We start from the raw sequence: 20,984 nt of genomic DNA on the forward strand, positions 1-20,984 counted from the left end.
GTGTGCTGCTTGTTCTGTCCCTCGGGCTGACAGGAGTGGACACATCTTGCTGCAGCTCTGCTGACTGTGACTCCTCCCAGGTCTGGTGGAGACTCAGAGTCTTTGACTTTATGTTTCACTGTTGAAAAGAACTCTGCTCCGACATGTTCATATTTGCTGCAGTGCAGCAGGAAGTGTCTCTGTCTCCACCTGTCTGTGTGGACAGAGCTGACACAGTCTGTCCTCTCTGGGCAGCCAGGTGCGTCTGTGTCTATCTGTCTCGATGGCCAGGCTGTGATGGCTGAGTCTGCACCTGGTTAAAGTCTCAGTGTCTCATCAGTCATGGGTGCTCAGGTAGTCTGGTTGGTCCAGATTGTGTGAGGGCTGTCCTGAGGCCTGTTAGAGGAGCTGAGCCTCAGCATCAGCTGGCTGAGGGGACTCTCCTCCATGTTCTCCTCTTGGCGCTGCAGAGCTTTGTGATGGTACGAGCTGGGCTCACTGCTTTTGAGGTGTTTATAAAATTTGATCGCCCATCCATTGTTGGGGGCGTTCCTGTGGACTTGGGGAATGCAGACCTCTGTGTGGACGCTTTTGATGGGGTGTTTGTTTGCGGTGTCTTTCTCTGTCTCTGTTTCAATTTAATTTAATCGGCTTTATTGGCATGACGTTTTGAATCAAACATGTTGCCAAAGCAAAAGAGTCACATATAGAAAATATAATCAGCACAGTAAATAATGAAAGAAATAAAAGTAAAGAAGAAAAATAACAATAAAAATGACTAATAAATATCTCACATAGAAACGTGTCGTGCTCTGAGGCATGCAGTAACGTCCTCTCCTGCCAGCTCTCCCGTCCTGCTCTCTTTCCCAGAAGGATTGAATCACTTTCTCTTCAGCGAGGGAAACAAACTCTGGGATTTTGTCTTCACATTTATTCATGTTTCTCTAATTTCTTTGTATTTGGGGCAGCTAGTGAGGGAAGAAATTTCTGTTTCCACTTGTCCTGTTGCACAGTGCTCAAAGACTCTTTCTGCAGCCAGTTTGTGCTCACTGAGTCTGTATTAGTTAAGGGTTGTCTTTTCATAGATTGTTATATTTGATTTAAATATTGGGTCAATTCTCTGTGCAGTAAATTATAGCACTCTAATTTATGTATGTAATTTATGTATGGACTGGACCAAAAGTGTGCAGGTTGCAGCCCTGATGGACTCCACAACATTGTTTAAAACATTGTTTTTTGTTCATTCATGTAATCATTAACTTTGCCTCCAGCAGTGTTCCAGAGCAGCTCATCCAAGAGACCATTGTGCCAGGGCCGATGAAAAGCCTTCCTGAAGTCCACAAAGCAAAGATGAGTCCTTTCTGTCCTTCTGCTGTACATGTTTCTGGATGACAGCTTGCAGAGTGAACATGTGGTCTCCATAAAGCCAGTTTGGGATTTACTTAATATGTTTCCTTCAGTCAGGTAGGACAGGATTCTTGAATTGTTAGGGTCCAGATAAAATCTAAACATAAAAATAATCGACCCTGGTTCAGTGAAAATCTTTGGAAGCTGATGAAGACTTGAGGAAGAAGAGACACGGACATGCTGAGTTATAAAGGTTTAAACAATAAAGTTATCCAAAAGATAAAATAGCTAAATCTCATTTTTATCTTCATATATTAAATGAGGCCAAAGGCAACAGTAAATTGATCTGGATAATCATTGATAATCTCACGAGGAGGTTTTAAACCCAAAGCACAGGGAGAGCTAATTGAAGATCATCTTGCTGATGCTTAAATCTGTATATGAGCTAGGAAAAATAGTGACAAAAAGGAAACTGGATATTATTCCTTTAGATGCTACAGGCCAGGTTTTCCAGCTGCTGGAGACTAACCAGACACAAGTGAAAAAAATCATCAGCTCCTTAAAAAGATCTAAATGTAGAGATGCTTTTAAATTAGACACCATGTTTGTTAAATCACACAAAGATATTTCAACTTAATGTTCATGATGTGTCCTCTATGCAAACCAAAGTTAGTCATGGAGTTCCACAAGGTTCTGTGCTCGGACCGATTCTTTTTACCTTATATATGCTTTCTCTGGGTAATATCATGAGGAAACACTCCATTAATTTTCATTGTTATGCAGATGATACTCAATTATACTTATCAATGAAGCCAGACGAAACCAATCAGCTATCTAAACTAGAAGCATGCCTTAAGGACATAAAGATCTGGATGACTAGAAACTTTCTGCTACTTAATTCAGACAAAACTGAAGTTATTGTGCTCGGCCCAAAACACCTCAGAGATTCTTTCTCTAATGATATAGCTGCCCTAGATGGCATCAGCCTGGCATCCAGCACTACTGTTAGGAATCTGGGAGTTCTGTTTGATCAGGATATGTCCTTCATCTCCCACATAAAACAAATATCAAGGACAGCCTTCTTTCACCTTCACAACAAACATCAGACACACCCTGTCTCAACACGATGCAGAAAAACTCGTCCATGCATTCGTTACTTCCAGGCTGGATTATTGTAACTCGTTACTATCAGGCTGCCCTAATAAGTCACTAAAAACTCTGCAGCTGGTACAAAATGCTGCAGCACGTGTGCTGACAAGAACGAGGAAGAGAGATCACATCTCTCCTGTATTAGCCTCTCTGCACTGGCTTCCTGTAAAATCTAGAATAGAATTTAAAATCCTTCTTCTTACTTACAAAGCTCTTAATGGTCAGGCACCATCATATCTTAAAGAGCTCATAGTGCCATATTACCCCTCTAGAACATTGCGCTCCCAGGATGCAGGCCTGCTTGTGGTACCTAAAGTCTCTAAGAGTAGTGTTGGAGGTAGAGCCTTCAATTACCAGGCCCCCCTCCTCTGGAACAATCTACCAGTCAAGGTCCGGGAGGCAGACACCCTCTCTTCTTTTAAGAGTTCAAACTTTCCTCTTTGATAAAGCTTATAGTTAGAGCTGGCTCAGGCTGGGACCAGCCCAGAGTTATGCTGCTATAGGTTTAGACTGCCGGGGGATCTGACACACCAAGCTTCTCTCTCTCTCTCTCTCTGACTCTCTGACTCTCTCTCTCTCTGTCTCTCTCTCTCTCTCTCTTCCTCTCTCTCTGACTCTCTGTCTCTCTCTCTGTCATATTAATGCAGCTCATTAACTCTGTATCTTCTGGTCCCATTAACATTACTAACCACATATCTTCCCGGGAGTTCTCGTGCTCCCTTGTCTTGAAGGTTCCTGGGGATAGTTGCTGCAGACCACCTGTTGCTGTGGACCTGCTCGACTGCAACAACTACTAACATCAGCCTTCATATACTTCCCATAGTATCATTGTTGTTGCTGCTAATGCTAATAGTAGACCTGTTGACTTCAACTGTTACAATTACGATTACCTCAGCCTTTATCATTACTCTGCTTCTCTTGCTAATTTATTTATTTATTTATTTATTTATTTTGCTAATCTTCACCCTAGTCTACCACTATTATTGGCATTGTAACCATCAGTATGTGTCTGTTGTTGTTGTAACAAGAACATGTGTTGTTGTTGCTCTCTTTGCCTGTCTCTATCCTGCATCTCCTTCTGTCCCATTTTCGGCCCGTCCAGTCTCTTCAGATGGCTGTTCAACATGAGTCTGGTTCTGCTCGAGGTTTCTGCCTGTTAAAGGAAGTTTTTCTGCCAATGTGCCGAATTGCTAAGTGCGTGATGGTGATTCATGTTGGGCCTCTCTTTAAATAACTTAACAAAGAGTCGGTCTAGACCTGCTCTTTCTGTAAAGTGTCTCGAGATAACCCTGGTTATGATTTGGCGCTATACAAATAAAATTTGATTGATTGATTGACTGGACTCCCCCATTGCTCACTGAATTTACTTATCTTTTAAACACAGTACCTTCCCTGATGACAATTTGGAAATTTGCAATTGTCACACCGATTTTTAAATCTGGAGACCTTCTTGAAGCCAGTAACTACAGACCTCTAAGTATACTGCCAGTACTCTCTAAGGTTGCAGAGAAAGTTGTCATAGAACAACTGACAACATTTCTTAACACAAGCACTTTTGCTCTACATTGTATGCAGTTTGGCTTTAGATCCAATCATTCCACTGAAACTGCTACCTTGCACTTAGTAGAGCAAATTAAATCAAGGCTCAATAAAGGGGGAGTAGTTTTTAGTTCTTCATTTTTAGATCTGCATGATGCATTCGATACAGTCAATCAGGGTGTTTTAATATCCAAGGTGTCTAAATTTAACTTCTCATCTGGAGCATGGATGTCTTCATATTTATCACAGAGGATGCAATGTGTTAAAGTGTGTGTTCCGAGGGGTCAGTGTTGGGTCCCTTATTATTTAGCCAATATATTAATCATCTCCCTCAACAGTGTCATGATATAGAACTGCAGATGGCACTGTGGTATACACACATGCAAAAACAGCTGAGTTAGCAGCTGCCAAGCTAACAAAAGCATTGGAGATGATCACACATTGGCTTGATCAATCATGTCTGAGTCTAAATGTTAACAAGACAAAAGGTATGTTTTTTACTAAAACGACGGTACAACCTCGTCACCCTGATATCTCGTCAAAGGGGAAAGGATTGCAATAGTCACTGATTTTAAATATCTAGGCTTACTACTGGATCCAAACCTGAACTTTAAGGAATATTAGAAACTGTCTCTCTCTGGATGCAGCCAAGATATTTATACATGATGATGTCTTGTTGTTGGGGGCAGGCTGGTGAAACGCCATAAGACCTCTTGAGTCCTTATAAAAAGAAACTCTAAAAACTCTGAACTCTCTCATCACTGACAGGTATGGGAGAAATACAACTTACTGAGCTTTGAGAATTTTAGATTTTCAAATTTGTGCCTGATTTATAAAAAATGTAAATGGTTTGGCCCCTCCCCCTCCACGTGACTGTGTAAACTCGCTCAGTAAATTCTATTGGATCCTTGTACCATAGCATTTCGCCACACTGCATTTAGGCAATCAGCATTTTCTGCTGTAATAACCTGATAAATATAAGTTATATATATATACATATATATATCTTTCTTATTGTAAAAGGCGTTGTTATTTCAAGTTATTTATAAGATGCTTGATTAATATTCAGTTGTCAGGGTTAAGTTCATATTATGTGACGGTAGAATTTTAAATACGAAGTTAAAATGCATAAATAATTTACAGTTGGATGTGCCTCTAAAATACATTTCATGGGTTTGTTCAGTATTTTAAAATGCTAAAAAGTAATTCTCATTACGTTATAACACAAATGTCCCTAGAGAGTCAATTTCTGGTTCACCGGGCGGAGAGGGAAAAAAGACTCCACACGCTGTGAATGAGATGAGCAGGAGGTGATCCACGCATATTTATCAGAGTTATCATGTCGGGGGGGAGACAGACATTAGGAGAGAAGCAGATATGACACAGATCTGTGTGTGATTCTCATGCTCTGTACCTGGCTCAATGTCGTCGTGATCTGTTTGTAGTTCCTGTCATACGTCCATATAATGTGTAGTTCATATATTTCACTGATAAACAGAGCTGTGGAGGAGCTTCATGATCAAAGTTTCAGATCATGTCTTCACTTCACCAGCTCCCTCCCTCCCTCTCTGATGTGCTTTAAAGTCTTATTACGATGCATAATGAAATTTCATTTCAGAATCATGGTGGATCAAAAGCCTTGGTTGCCAGGTGCCAGGTAGAATTGGGCTACCCTTTGCGAGGCCCTTAGAAGCGCCAGGCCTTGAGCGTTTTTTTCTGTGAAATAAGCATGTGGCCTGTTTTGACCCTGCCCTTCAAAGAATTGAAATCAAGAATCATTAAAATCCAAACAATACCCAACCCTGCTTACATGTGACTACATGAGCAATGCATTAATAAAAATGTTTATCTTGAAAAACTAAAATAAAAAAGAAAACATTTTTATAACAGAGACAAATAAATTAAATTTAAACATTTCAAAATGAAATATTACAACTACAAGGATCCTGATCCTGATCCTGACTCTGATGCCCGATCCTAAATCTGATTCTGATGCCTGATCCTGATGCCTGATCCTGATGCCTATGCCTGATTCTGATACCTGATCTTGATTCTGATGCCTGATTCTGATGCCTGTGCCTGATCCTAATTCTGATGTCTGATCCTGATGCCTGATCCTGATTCTGAAGCCTGATTCTGAAGCCTGATTCTGATGCCTATGCCTGATCCTGATGCCTGATCCTGATGCCTGATCCTGATTCTGAAGCCTGATTCTGATGCCTGTGCCTGATCCTAATTCTGATGTCTGATCCTGATGCCTGATCCTGATGCCTGATCCTGATGCCTGATCCTGATTCTGAAGCCTGATTCTGATGCCTGTGCCTTATTCTGATGCCTGATCCTGATGCCTATGCCTGATTCTGATGCCCGATCCTGATCCTGATCTTGATACCTGATCCTGATTCTGATGCCTGTTTCTGATGCCTGTGCCTGATCCTGATGCCTGATTCTGATGCCTGATCCTGATCCTGATTCTGATCCTGCTGTGACTTGTACAATATAAAATTGTGCAAGTTACAGCTAATATAGCTAGTGGATAATGTTAGCCTCTTACCTGCTGCGCTGTCCTTTGCTTTTTGGCTGTCAGACTGGAAGGGTAATGCGGTGGAGTCTATAACGCTCCTTTCACTGTTGACTTTGTGTGTGAGGCCCAATGGACAGGAATGTTCGCAAGTAAGTTTAGGTTAGGTTACATTATTTGTACCCGTAGGTAGTTTTACTTTACAGTGAGTGAGTTTTACACATTCTAAATGGAAAAAGGCAAATGCCAAATTGAAAATGTAAAAGATTCAATTTAAAATGCTGAATGTCAAATGCAAAAAAAATTTACCTTTTTCTATTTAAGCTTTTAATTAAAGTATTTCGATTTAAGCTTTTGTTTTTACCTTTTGCTGTTTCCATGGCCATTTTCATCTTTACAATTTAAGCTTTTAAGATTGAGCATTTCCATTTAAGCGTTTCATTTCAAATTTCACATATTTCATTGTCACTTTACATTTTCAAATGATCATTTTACATTTTAAATTTGCTTTTTCCAATTTCCTTTTCAAATTTAATTATGAGCTGATTATGTCTAGTAGTGTACTAAAATAATCTTTTTAATTTGATCTCTATTTGTATTTCAATTATGACCCAAAATATCCTCCATATTAATGTTTCAAAGACAAACAAACAAAAGCCTGTTTAATTTCTGAATGTAAAGTCTGACTTTGAAAACAATATATTGTTGTTTCATCAAAGGACATTGATACCAATTTCTTTATTCTAACTGTGAGCAACGTCAGAGTCTGTATGTCTGCTCTTCATCGGCTCCATGATGACTCAGAGCTTTAATCTCGCAGCTGATCTGTCTCACTCCGAACACAATCATCCAAATATTTACATCATGGTGACACTGTTTGCACAAAGGTCTCTGTACTGGACACACACACACAGACACACACACACACACACACACACACACACACAGTCACTGCTGTAAACATACGGTCTGCTGTCGACTCTCACACTGAACCAAAAACGTTTCACAGCCTGAAATTTGTTGGCATTTCCTCACTTGAACTTTCATGAATTTAAAATGTCATGAATCCTTCAGAAATCAAACATATTCAAGGATTTACTTAAAAATGACTTCATTGAATCAATATCAAAGAAATAAACGCAGACCTTGTCTTAAATAGTCAAATTGAAAAAGTATTACCATAAATAGTTATTATGAACAATGTGTTACCATAACCACTCAATATAAGTCACCATTATATAAAACAAGTGTTGCCATAAATTGTCAAAAGTAAAAAATTGGACCAGGAATAAAGAGTCTCAGCATGTTGAAAACACATCACAACAATGGATATTGTCATCACAGTCACTCAGAATATATGATTCAAGAGTCTACAATATAATAGTATAATAAATGGGGGGGGTTAATGGGTTATAAATTATACAATAAAAAACACATAAAACAATAAAAGAAACATACAACAACACGAAACACTTACTATAATAACAAATCGTAAGTAACACATCACAATGAACACTAACTACTACTCCATATTATGAGCACATATTTGGTTGTCCAGCAACCACTGTTTTACAGATTTGGAGAAAGAGTTGAGAGATGTCATGTTCCTTAGTTCTGTGGGCATCGTGTTCCAGGTACGCGCTGCTCGATAGGAAAAGGCTGACTGTCCAAAGGATTTTTTTCTACGTGGTATCTTACAAACCCCTCTGGTGCCAGCTGTGGCAGATGAGTTTTGATTTTGTTTAATGAACTCTGAGCGGAGGGGGGGCCAGACCATGAAATATTTTATACACAAGTAAAATATCTGCAAATTTCATCACGTTTTCCCAGGTTAAGAAATCATTTAAATCAAAGAAAGAATTGAATTTGGTTAAAATGTTACAGTGATGATATGACTATTTATCCAAGTGTTTGTACTGATTTTAATATGGTCCGACATGTCTGTGTCCATCTTGTAAGACAGTAGTTCACGTGTGAGAAAATCATGGCATCGATGTACAACTTTGAAGCCTCAGACGTTAAGTCGTTCTTGTGTCTCAAATTTGCTAAATTCTATTTAATTCTGTTCACAAGTTTTTCACACACTTCTGTTTTGAATGTGAGTTTTGAATCTATCATTATACCTAAATATTTAAACTCATGTACTACTGATCGTCTTCTTCCTGCTACTGTAACATCTGGGTCTGGATCTCTATTTGCAGTTTTTAAGACACAAATTATTTGAAAATCCAATACGTCTGTTGCTGAAGTATTTTATTAAGACGATCAACACCTCTGATGGATTGTTCCACCTGCTCAATCCCTTCCACTTTCAATAGGCTGTCGTTGCTGTGGTGCAGCTTTGAAAATGGCGTGCCATGGGGTAGCTCGCATTGTGGGTTCTTATGGCGTCAGCCACCCCGTCTTTAAGGTGCCTCTTGGTGCATCCTATGTAAAAACATTCACACGGGCCAGTGAGGTGGTAAACCAAAGATGTGGAGTTACAGTTTATGACATAGCTATTCAACTACAACAGCAAGTGGGCCACATAGGATGATCACGGGGTTCGTGGGCCACACAGAATATTTTGTCATTAAACGGCTTCTGGGGCGCTGGTTTGGCTCAGTTGGTGGAGCAGGCGCCCCGTGTCTAGAGGCTGCAGTCCTCGACGCACTGATCGCGGGTTTGACTCCCGGTCTGCCGATCCATTTGGTGCATGTCTTCGTCCACTCTCTACTCCCCACATTTCCTCTCTCTTCAGCTGTCCAATATAATAAAGGCAAAATGCCAAAAAAATAATGTACAAAAAAAATAAATAAAAAAATAAACGGCTTCAAATAGCTCCTGCATTCACAGAATAATGTTCATAGATTTCACTAATGATGAAATAAACTAGTGATGCTACAGTATATTCCTTCTCCATTGAATTATAAATAAACAATAATTATCTGTGTTTATGACTTGGTAGAGCAGACTTGGTCAGCTTTGTTCCACTTAGAGACATTTTGAAGCTGATTTTTTGCTAAAAGTTGGCTAATGGGACTTTTTCTGTAAATTACCTGTTGTCACACCGCGGTCACTTGCCCTTCCTCTTGTGTCACCGGTCTGACGTCTCCCCTGATCCCTGATTGTTTCCACCTGTTTCCCATTACCCTCATGTGCCTTATAGTCCGCGTCTCCCTTTGTCCTGTGCCAGAGTATCTCGTTTGTTCGTGTGCCTCCAGCCCCATGATCACAGTACTTGTCTCGTTCTTGTCCTCAGCGTCTAAGTTAGTATTCGATTTCCCTTGTCTCCTCTTAAATAGAGTGATTTTGTGTTGTAATCTTTTCAGAGCAGTGTTTAAGCTAGCCTTGTTTTGTAACCTTTTTTTTCCCTCTGTAGGAGTGGTTTTATTTTCATAGTTTTTTCAGAAAGAGTGTAGCCTAAATTTATAGCCTTTATACCCTCCCTCCGTTTGGAGTGCTTTTTGTTATTAAATTTTCATAGTTAATATTCCTCGTCAGAGTAGATCAGTTTTCAGCCTTTTTGTTTCCTCCCTTGGAGTGATTTTCTGTTGCGTTTTGAATTTTACTTTTTCCTGTTCCTTATTTCTCAGATAGTCTAGAGTTGATAGCCTTTTTTCTTGTCACTCTGGTTTAAGAGTTGTATAGTGGATTTTCAGAATAAAAGCCTGCTTGATCTGCGCAAACCTCTGCATCTGAGTCCTCTTTTTAGTCCAGGCCTGACACCTGTGAAGAGTTCATATTGAAACGTGCAGCACAGGTGACATTTATATATCCAAGATATGTTCAAGAATGCATGAACTTCTTTCCTGTACATTATTTGTTTTATCACAGATTAAACCTTATTAAATATTAACTATATTTTTGTTCATTCCTGACAATATTGATAATCGGCTCACCTTTCTCCAGCTCTCTGCCCCCCAACCACACACACACACACACACACACACACACACACACACCTCTCCTGTCTTCACACACACAGTATGCCCCGCCTCTCTCTGTTTCTCCCTGTGTGTGTCCGCTCTGACGACTTTCTCCATCAGCTGTGTTTCATGAAGTCGCCTTAAAACACAATTCGAGTCTTTTTTCCACCCGCAGTCTGTTTCACAACAGCAGGTGATCTGCGTGTGGAGGACGTTCGTTGATCATTACCAGTGTGTGTGTCTGTCACAATGAACAGGAGCGGGAGGGGCAACGCGAGCGGAGAGCGTCGGCTATAATTCGATCACAGGTGGCATCTTCTCTCGAAAAACAAAACAAAACAAAACAAAAAAACGAAATTGATGATATGCTAAAATGGGTCGTCTGCATGGGAAACACTGATGTTCATCACCTTAGTAATATTTATCATATTGCAGACACCAGCTGAATGTGCAGGCAGCTTCTCGCGGTCTAGAGAAATATTAAAAAGGGCCGGATCTGGCCCGCGGGCCACCAGTTGTATAGCCCTGGTTTATGAATTGTTTCTTTTTTCGTACCTCCCTTGTTTTAAGGTCAACCAATTCCTTCTGTTGTTTAATGTTGGAGCAGTGATTACACGTAGATTGCCAGCATTTGAAAGTCCCAATAGGTCTCTTGAGCCAGTGGGCTTCCCGTCCTGCTGGAAGACAGCTGGAAGTGGAGGGGACTCGTTTGTAATAAAAAATTGGGTGGTTGTTGGAACGTCTCGTTTAAGGAAGGGTCGCTCCTTAAGTTGTCCCAATTAGACAAAATAATCTGTCTCATATGCTGAGCCTGTTTACTGTGACGTGTAACCACATGTACACCTGAAGTCTCTTTGTTCTGTTTATTAGGTTGTTTCAGGAGGTGAGGACGTCTGATGGAGGCTGCTTCAGTCTGAGCTGTGGAGAGAGCGCTGTTTTGTATGATCCGTCTAAGAAACGTTCAGTCATGTACTGTGGTTGTGCTGTGTGTGAAAGTCTGAGTCGCAGATCCTTCTTAACCTTTGAAATGTCCATTTATTATCTTCAATATGTTGAGGATGAAAAGAACCATCGTGGAACAGAGAATTTCCATCTGTGGGTTTCTAAATAGTGTTTTATGCAGTTTATGGTCATCTCCTTTGTAAACAAGTAAATGGATCCTCTTTCAGAGTGTTCAATAGATAATTTGATATCTTATTGGTATTATTAAGGTAGTTATGGGTTTAGCTTGTATTATGTTGTTATAGAGAGCAGGTCTAAATAATGTAGGTCGAAACAGAACAGAGACTCTGATCTAAACAGATCTGAACTAGTTCCTTTTGAAAACGACAGAAACTGAAGGTGGACGGATGTTTAACAGAGAGCACTGACAGTCACAGATTCAAAAGATAACACTGCGTTCAACAGAAGCTCTGAACTGTTAGTTTAAACTTTCAACATGTTTATTTAAGGAGCAGGCAGAGTAACTGGAGTATTAGTGATGTGGAAGATTCATTTACTTAGAAAATTCAATGATCAGGTTATTGAGTTATTGAGTGAAAATATTAAAATCGTTTTTACAGTTGAGACAGTTTTGGTGTGTTCATGGCCGACTGAAAGCAGATCTGTTTTTGAATTGAATATGATGAAAAACAACAAGGGAACATCTTCATCAGTTGAATCATGTGACTGATGTAACAGTAAAAATCCTTTTTATGCTCATGGGCCGCTGGTTTAGCTCAGCTGGTAGAGCTCCATGTTCAAAGGCTACAGTCCTCGACGCACAGATCACAGGATCCACTCCCGGTCTGTACCCCACTCTCTACTCCCCACATTTCCTGTCTCCCTTCAGCTGTCCGATCTAATAAGGCCAAATAATAATGTTTCAATATATATATAGATATTTGAAATACTGTTATGTTCAAATCATTGGACATATCATTTTCATTGTTCCTACAGATTTACAGAATCTGAACCAGCTGCAGATACAATGAAAACACTCACAGCAGCTGTGATGACGACAGAGACAGAAACAGATGAACTCAGCTGCAGATAATTAATGTTGTTTGTGCTTGCTAAACAGATGCTGGAGGCTGTTTGTTGTGTCTCTGTATTAAACTAAGTGTTACTTTAAATGTTTGAATAAAGAAGGAGGATTTGTGTCACTGAGCTGTTCATTAAAGATTCATTTACGCCTACAACAGGTGAGTTAATCAGCCTTACACATATTTATTTTAGCTAATGCTTATTATGAGCCAATTGCTAATGTGGTCAACAGGTTCACTTTTTGAAACAATAACTAATCAATATCTCCATCTTTCCATCAAATCACATTTTAAATAAAAACTGCAATAACTGGAGGAAAATGTCAGCTTTTAGATTCATGCACACTTTTTAACCTGTCAGTAAAAGTCAATGTTAAAGTTTCATGTAGTAGACGCTTTTGTCCAAAGCAACGTACAACTGAAAGTTACCCAACACAAGCAACGATCAGGATAGGAGGGAACGAGGTCAGTAAGAGCCAACACACAGCTTCAGGTGTGATCGGACACTGGTGCTGACAGGCAGAGCACAGGGCGTCAACAACATCAACAAGGTCAATGTCGTCATCATCATCATCATCATCATGAATATCCTAATCAACATTAACAACATCCTCGATATCAGCATCACCAATAGCATCAACGTAATTAAGGTCAGAGGTCATAAAGAGCTGGGTCTTCAGCTCCTTCTTAAAGGTCAAAGGGACTCTGCGGACCGAATGGAGTTTGGTAGCTGGTTCCACCACCGGGGGCGACAGAGGAGAAGACTCTAGTTAGAGACTTAGGACCCTGATGTGATGGGAGTACCAGGCACCTTTCATTGGCAGAGCGGAGTGGGCGGGCCGGAGTGTACACCTGGATGAGGGCGTTCAGGTAGGCAGGAGACGTTTTGATGCTGTAAGCGTGCGACAGGGAAAAAAAGTCTGTCAGAGAGTCAGACAGACAGACAGTCAGACAGACAGACAGACAGACAGACAGACAGACAGACGGTCAGAGAGTCAGACAGACAGACAGACAGACAGACAGACAGACAGTCAGACGGTCAGAGAGTCAGACAGACAGACAGTCAGTCAGACAGACAGACAGACAGACAGACAGACAGACGGTCAGAGAGTCAGACAGACAGACAGTCAGACAGTCAGTCAGACAGACAGACAGACAGATGGTCAGAGAGTCAGACAGACAGACAGTCAGACAGACAGACAGACGGTCAGAGAGTCAGACAGACAGACAGACGGTCAGAGAGTCAGACAGACAGTCAGTCAGACAGACAGACAGACAGTCAGACAGACAGACGGTCAGAGAGTCAGACAGACAGTCAGACAGACAGACAGACAGTCAGACAGACGGTCAGAGAGTCAGACAGACAATCAGACAGTCAGTCAGTCAGACAGACGGTCAGAGAGTCAGACAGACAGACAGTCAGACAATCAGAGAGTCAGACAGTCAGTCAGTCAGTCAGACAGACAGTCAGACAGTCAGAGAGTCAGTCAGTCAGTCAGTCAGAGAGACAGAGGGTCAGAGAGTCAGACAGACAGAGAGACAGACAGACAGACAGACAGTCAGACAGACAGACAGACAGTCAGACAGACGGTCAGAGAGTCAGACAGACAATCAGACAGTCAGACAGACGGTCAGAGAGTCAGACAGACAGTCAGACAATCAGAGAGTCAGACAGTCAGTCAGTCAGTCAGACAGACGGTCAGACAGACAGACAGTCAGAGAGTCAGTCAGTCAGTCAGTCAGAGAGACAGACGGTCAGAGAGTCAGACAGACAGAAAGTCAGTCAGTCAGAGAGACAGACGGTCAGAGAGTCAGACAGTCAGTCAGTCAGTCAGTCAGTCAGACAGACGGTCAGAGAGTCAGACAGACGGTCAGACAGTCAGACAGACAGTCAGTCAGTCAGACACACAGACAGTCAGTCAGTCAGACAGTCGAGACATATATACATATATACATATATATATACATATATATATATATATATATATATATATATATATATATATATATATATATACACATACATACATATACATATATACATATACATATATACATATATAACGTATACAGACGTCAGATTAGTCCTGTAGACTTGTGGATCATACGTTCTCCTTACCTCCAACTCAAACTGTATTTACTCAGAGATAGATTTGTAATAGATTGTAATGCCTGAATGTTTTTTATTCTTGAGGCACTTTTATTTCCAGACCTTCAGTTGATCCTGCAGAGAAACTCAGCCTGGAGTTTGTTCAACTGAAACGTTTCATTTCACTGATTTAAAAACAGAAACACCTCCTGAAGTCGCTCTGTGTTTGAATGATTCAGTGTTCAGGCTGAAGCTGCTGCACAAACAAGATGTCACCGAGCAGCAGGAGACCATTTAGAGAAACTCACAGCAACTGAGAGCAACTCAGAGCAACTCAGAGACACTCAGAAACACTTAGTAAACCACAGCAAACAAGAATTCAGGTCCAACCACGCTGACTGAACACAAACACACACCTGAAGGTCCTGCAGGAGAATCACAGGAGGTAATGTCACTCACAGTCTGCTCAATGGCTCCAAAGCGCCCCCTAAAAAATTCTGCCCCTGGAGTCGGTTTCACCTACAAGTATGAAAATTGGTAGGCATATGTATCATGTCAAGGCCTACAAAAAGTAACTTACTGTCACAGTGAAAACCCAACAGGAAGTCAGCCATTTTGATTTGATTTTCAGATTAAGGCAATATTTATTATATTGTATATATTATATTTATATATTGTGTATCATTAAAACCCTGAGTTTCTGTCAAAGGGCGTGGCCACAGCGGGGGGGGCTGCTCCACCTGGACCTGACCTCCTCATCTCTCCTTCACTTCACACAACTTCTCTCCTCAGAGTTGCTCATGTTGTCCAAACAGGCTGAGTGTTCATCCACAGCAGCAGGAGACTCATAATACAGTACACACACACACACACACACACACTTATAATGTTATGGGAGCAGTTTCCATGTTTGCCCTTTTTCAGTGGACGTCAGAACGTCCCCAGACTCTGTCTCCATGTATTTATTGTTCTGCTCTTTACATCGAGTGGAAAAAATAACACAACGTCTGAGCGAGTCTAAAGGCCCAGACTGCTGGGAAAATGTTTCAGCACTGACACACACATTTCAAAAATGTTTCAGCACTGACACACACATTTCAAAAATGTTTCAGCACTGACACAAACTATTAAAGATTGTTTGTGGGGTGCCAGTTTAGCTGTGGTTACAGTGCGCACCACGTGTAAAGAGGCACAGTCCTCGATGTCCTCCGACCCTCAAGCTTTTGCTGCAGGTCATCCCCTCTACTTTGATTCAGTCTCTGATCCACACACACACACACACACACACACACACACACACACACACACACAGGCTTTGAACAGAAGCGTCTGCTAGTTGAAATGGTAACATAGTAACATTGTTCCACACACAGGGTGTAAACACATCACTTGTTATTCTCTCAATGTGTAAACCACTACTGAGCGTGCTCAGTACGTTCAGATCAGACTCTGAGGAACAGACTGCAGCTGAAGCTGCTGTGATGGAACAAGTCACTCACTCACTCACTCACTCACTCTTTGCTCCTTTAACATGGCCAGAGGGCTGCAGCCAATAAGCACTTATCAACGATTATCTTCTTAATGTAGCAATTCTTTATGGCTTGGTGTCTGAATTATCACCTGTTCACTGTTCGCACGTTCACTCGTTCACACGTTCCCTCTGCTCTCTGTACTGAATCTCTGCAGAAGAATGAACACTGAGCTCATTTTCTCGGCATCATTAACAACGTCATTGCTGCCTTCATCTATCAGAGCAATGCATGTTGGGATGTAAGCGCTTGGATAGAGCACTCGTGTTCTCAATGCATTGTGGGAAACTTTGAGACCACTATAGGGAAAGATAAGTGTCCTGTGATGTTTAAACGTCCCATTAAAGCATCTTAAAATAAATACGTTTAAATTACAGCTGAACATTTTTAAATTCCCAGTAGACTCTGAAACATCTGGAGGAAGGAAATGTTTCATCTGCTGCTCATGAGAACTTAGTGTTTCATTCAGCTCGCTCTGAACCAGACGGCCGACACACTACAAATATTAATACTCTTCAATCAGTCTGTAATGAAGCGCTTTAACAATGCAACCAGGCGTAGACACTCTGAACTCTGATTTATTAATGATGCTTCATGTTTATAAGAATCTTTTTATTTTCCAGAGAAAATTTTTTTAAATATCTGAATTCAGTTTGTGATCACTTTCAATATATATATATATATATATATATATATTGTTTATTATATTATATTTATTATACATTATTATATTTATTCTAACGGGAACAAACAGAAACTATTCGACGTATCCGAGACGCTGCACGTTTGTAATGTCTTTAATCAACAATCAGTCACACCTGTAACTTATAATCGTACCTGCTCACACCTGTTGATACATGTCCACATCTGTTCACACCTGCAGCATCTGTATACTGATTCCAGTCTTGCTTTTAGGATCGATTGATGTGAATTATTTTATTGATAAATAAAAACCGATGATTTGAGGAGCAGAGGATTTTTCCCTTCGTGTCTCCGAGAACAGAAACTTTAAAATAAATTAAAGTGATTCAGTTTGTTCACACATCTACACTTCAAGACGCCCTGCTGCGTTAAGGTGAACTGTGGAGAACTGCTCGCGCACAGCCCATAAACACACACACACACACACACACACACACACACACACACACACACACACACACACACACACCCTCTCTATCGCTCTCTCACGCACGCGCGCACCCACCTGCAGCACGGCCTTGACGGTTCCAGGGTCCACGGTGGCGGTGCAGATGTTCTCGCCTCTGCGCAGCACCTGTCCCATGATGAAGAGCATAGGCGAGGCCAGCGCGAAGGACGCGAGCCACATGGCGCTGATGAGCTTCTTAGTGCGGCTGCGTGACATGATGCTCTTGGCTTTGAACGGGTGGCAGATGGCCATGTAGCGCTCCACGCTCAGGCTCGCGATGTTCAGCGCGGTGGCGTACGAGCAGCTGTCCCGCAGGAAGTAGTACCCGCGGCAGACCGCGTCCCCGAAAACCCAGGGGTGGTGGAACCAGATAAAGTTGTAGAGCTCGATGGGCATTGACAGAACCAGGATCAGCAGGTCCGACACCGCCAGGCTGGCCAGGTGATAGTGCACCGTGCTCTGCAGGTTCTGCAGGCTCTTCCGGCTCAGTAGCGTGAACAGCGTGATGGAGTTCCCCACTGAGCCCACCGCGAACAGGAACACGTAGATCACTGTCACCACCACCCGCGAGTACACGTCCGTGTTCACCTCCAGGTCCTCCTCCTCCTCTAAACCCGCGCTGTTGTTGCCAAAAACAGAGGTGTTCCCAAAGAGAGAGCGCTGCGCGTGCAGCTCCGCGAGCGTCAGGTTCACATCCATCCTCAGGCTGTGTGACAGTGTGTGTGTCCGCAGAGAAACAGGCTGTGTACACTGAGGTGTCTCTGGGCTTCCGACTCTGAGTGTGTCAGTCAGCAGCAGAACGGCTCTTTTATATTTGGCTCGGCAGGACGCGTGCTCCTCATTGGACGCACTGCGGTGACGCACAACCATTCAGAGAGGAGCGACTTCAATGTGTCCGTCCAGCTCTCACCCTGGAAACCAGAAAAAAATCACCAACAAAATGAAAACCAGAGGAAACAGCAGAGACACAGAAATGTGTGTGTGTGTGTGTGTGTGTGTGTGTGTGTGTGTGTGTGTGTGTGTGTGTGTGTGTGTGCGTGTGTGTGTGAGTGAACGTCAGAGTGTTTTTGCTGAGATTTAATGTCAGAGATTCAAAAACTCTTCATAAGTACCTGTGAGGAACATCATCACTGTGACACACATGCAACATATCAGACATAAACACACACACACACACACACACACACACAGTGTCACATTAAAGTGTGTGTGTCTGTGTGTTGAGTGATTCTTCATCATCACCTGCTGCTGATCTTCAGTTTGAGAGGAAGCAGGAAGTGCTGGTTGTGTGTTTCGGGGCCCGGGTCCCTGTGTCTGTGTCAGAGTTCAGTGTGTGTGTGCTTGTCTGACATTCACACACACACACACACACACACACACACACTCAGAATCAGTGATAATAACAGTCAGCTGCTCACAGTCTGCAGTGTTAGAAACATACCACCTTAAATATGATGTTTACTGTGGGACAGGAAGTCTTTAATGCTTTGTGCTTATCTCATCCTCTTCCCTGGGGGGGTCGGCTGCCGGACAGTCGGGTCAAACACAACAAGTCAAAAACATGTTCAACATGTTCACATGTTCAGGTCCATTAAAGAGTTAAATGTCCAGGGGTCCGTTTCACAAAGCAGGTTTATTGAAAACTCTGAGTCTATTAACCCTGAAATGAGGGAAACTCTAAGTTTTCCGTTTCACAAAGGGAGGTAATTTAAGCTCTCGGTCAGTTACCGTAGTAACAGACTCTATGAACCTAACCTGGTCGCAAGCAGGTTTTCTTCAGGACACTCAGAGTTTCTCTCTGTCTCCTCCCTCTAGAATATAAAACCCAGATTCGACTTCCTCGTTCATTCAGCCCGTCTCACGCGTGTGTTTGAGCGGTTACAAATTAAAAGAAGAACCGTTGCGTCTCTGTGCTGCTCTGACCGCTTTGCAAAAGTCTTTTATAATTATGATAAAAAAATCAAAAGACAAATCTGTGTCAAAGTCATCATTTGTAGATTTCCCACCACCACTGCCGAGAGCGCTCAGATAAGACGCTGTAAGTTATTGGAATTTTTTTATTTATTTAAACTAACACATTCAGTTTAAACAAAATGAATTATAATGTATGTGAAGTCATCATCATGTTAGGGATAAAGCTAATGCACATTAAAACAGCCACTGAATGATATTTAATCTGTTTCATATTTAAAATATGATTGAAGTGAGGTTCAGCCATGAGCCTGTTCTGCCTGAGCCGCACCTTTCAATGATGTTCTGCTGTTTTATTTTTAACTGCTTCCATGTATGTTTTTTTCTCCCGCTGGATTGGTCCTAAATCAATATAAATTTTAGCTTCCGGTCGTGATTAAGTATTAAATAAATAGACCAGTTTAAACTTGCGCATTAACTCGAGCAGCAGTTTCTTCCCACGCCGCTCGTGTTACTTTATGTTTCTAAAAACATGCTCGTATTCGCTGAACGTCCGCATGAGGATTTCGAGCTCCATTGGTGTGACGTAGGAGGACCTCTTTTTGTGTACCGTTGCCATGGTGACTTGTGGTGTCGGGGCTCCATTAATGCTGACTTTTTACAGTCAGCGAGCACGCACTTAACTCCGGGTGAACCTACTCAGAGTTGATTGAACTAACTCTGATCAGCTGTTCTGGTACCGAAAACTCAGAGTTTCCTATCTCAGAGTAGATCGACTCAGAGTTTAGGGTTAGACTCAGGGTTTGTTGAACCTTCTTTGTGAAATGGACCCCAGGTTTTTAACAGTCAAACATGAGATCAAATGTGTTGACACAGATACAGACAGCATGTGTGATGAGAACATACAGAAACATGAACCTGATCACATGGTCATATCTGTGACATACTGCATGTAAACTGGTGATTTGTACTGCAGCAGCTAACTGCTGTTAGCATCTCACTAAAGTCACTCAGATTTTAATACAGACTAAAGTTGGAGGCTTTTCTCTGTCCTCAACATCAGACTTCATGCCAGTGATGATAAACACGATGAAAGAACCAACATTTTTTGTCCCCGAACGCAGCACCAAGAAATATAACAAGCACAAAGACAGACATGCAGTCCATATAGAGCCGGACAGATGACTGGAGCAGACCTGTGACTCGAGCAGACCTGTGACTCGAGCAGACCTGTGGCTGGAGCAGACCCGTGACTGGAGCAGACCCGTGACTTGAGCAGACCTGTGACTGGAGCAGACCTGTGGCTGGAGCAGACCTGTGACTGGAACAGACCTGTGACTGGAGCAGACCTGTGGTTGGAGCAGACCTGTGGTTGGAGCAGACCTGTGGTTGGAGCAGACCTGTGACTGGAGCAGACCTGTGACTCGAGCAGACCTGTGGTTGGAGCAGACCTGTGGCTGGTGTAGACCTGTGACTCGAGCAGACCTGTGACTCGAGCAGACCTGTGACTGGAACAGACCTGTGACTCGAGCAGACCTGTGACTCAAGTAGACCTGTGACTCGAGCAGACCTGTGACTGGAGCAGACCTGTGACTCGGTCAGACCTGTGACTGGAGCAGACCTGTGACTCGAGGAGACCTGTGACTCAAGTAGACCTGTGATTGGAGCAGACCTGTGACTGGAGCAGACCTGTGACTGGAGCAGACCTGTGGCTGGAGCAAAGCTGTGACTGGCGCAGACCTGTGACTGGAGCAGACCTGTGGCTGGAGCAGACCTGTGACTCGGTCAGACCTGTGACTGGAGCAGACCTGTGACTGGAGCAGACCTGTGACTCGAGC

At 42.2% G+C, this 20,984-nt stretch overlaps 1 protein-coding gene across 1 annotated transcript in view; it reads right to left on the reverse strand.

Moving 5' to 3' along the window:
- The window catches only part of ntsr1 (neurotensin receptor 1 (high affinity)), a 36,776-nt gene extending 18,842 nt beyond the window's left edge, over positions 1-17,934 (reverse strand). The window contains exon 1 of the mRNA XM_069660887.1: positions 17,293-17,934. Coding sequence (XP_069516988.1) covers positions 17,293-17,934 — 642 coding nt within the window. The remainder of the gene's footprint in view (positions 1-17,292) is intronic.
- Positions 17,935-20,984: the final 3,050 nt, after the last annotated feature.

Source organism: Semicossyphus pulcher, unplaced genomic scaffold (genome assembly GCF_022749685.1).
Source record: "Semicossyphus pulcher isolate SPU_LCO1_2020_fin unplaced genomic scaffold, fSemPul1.0.p SCAF_13, whole genome shotgun sequence".
Lineage (NCBI taxonomy): Eukaryota > Metazoa > Chordata > Actinopteri > Labriformes > Labridae > Semicossyphus > Semicossyphus pulcher.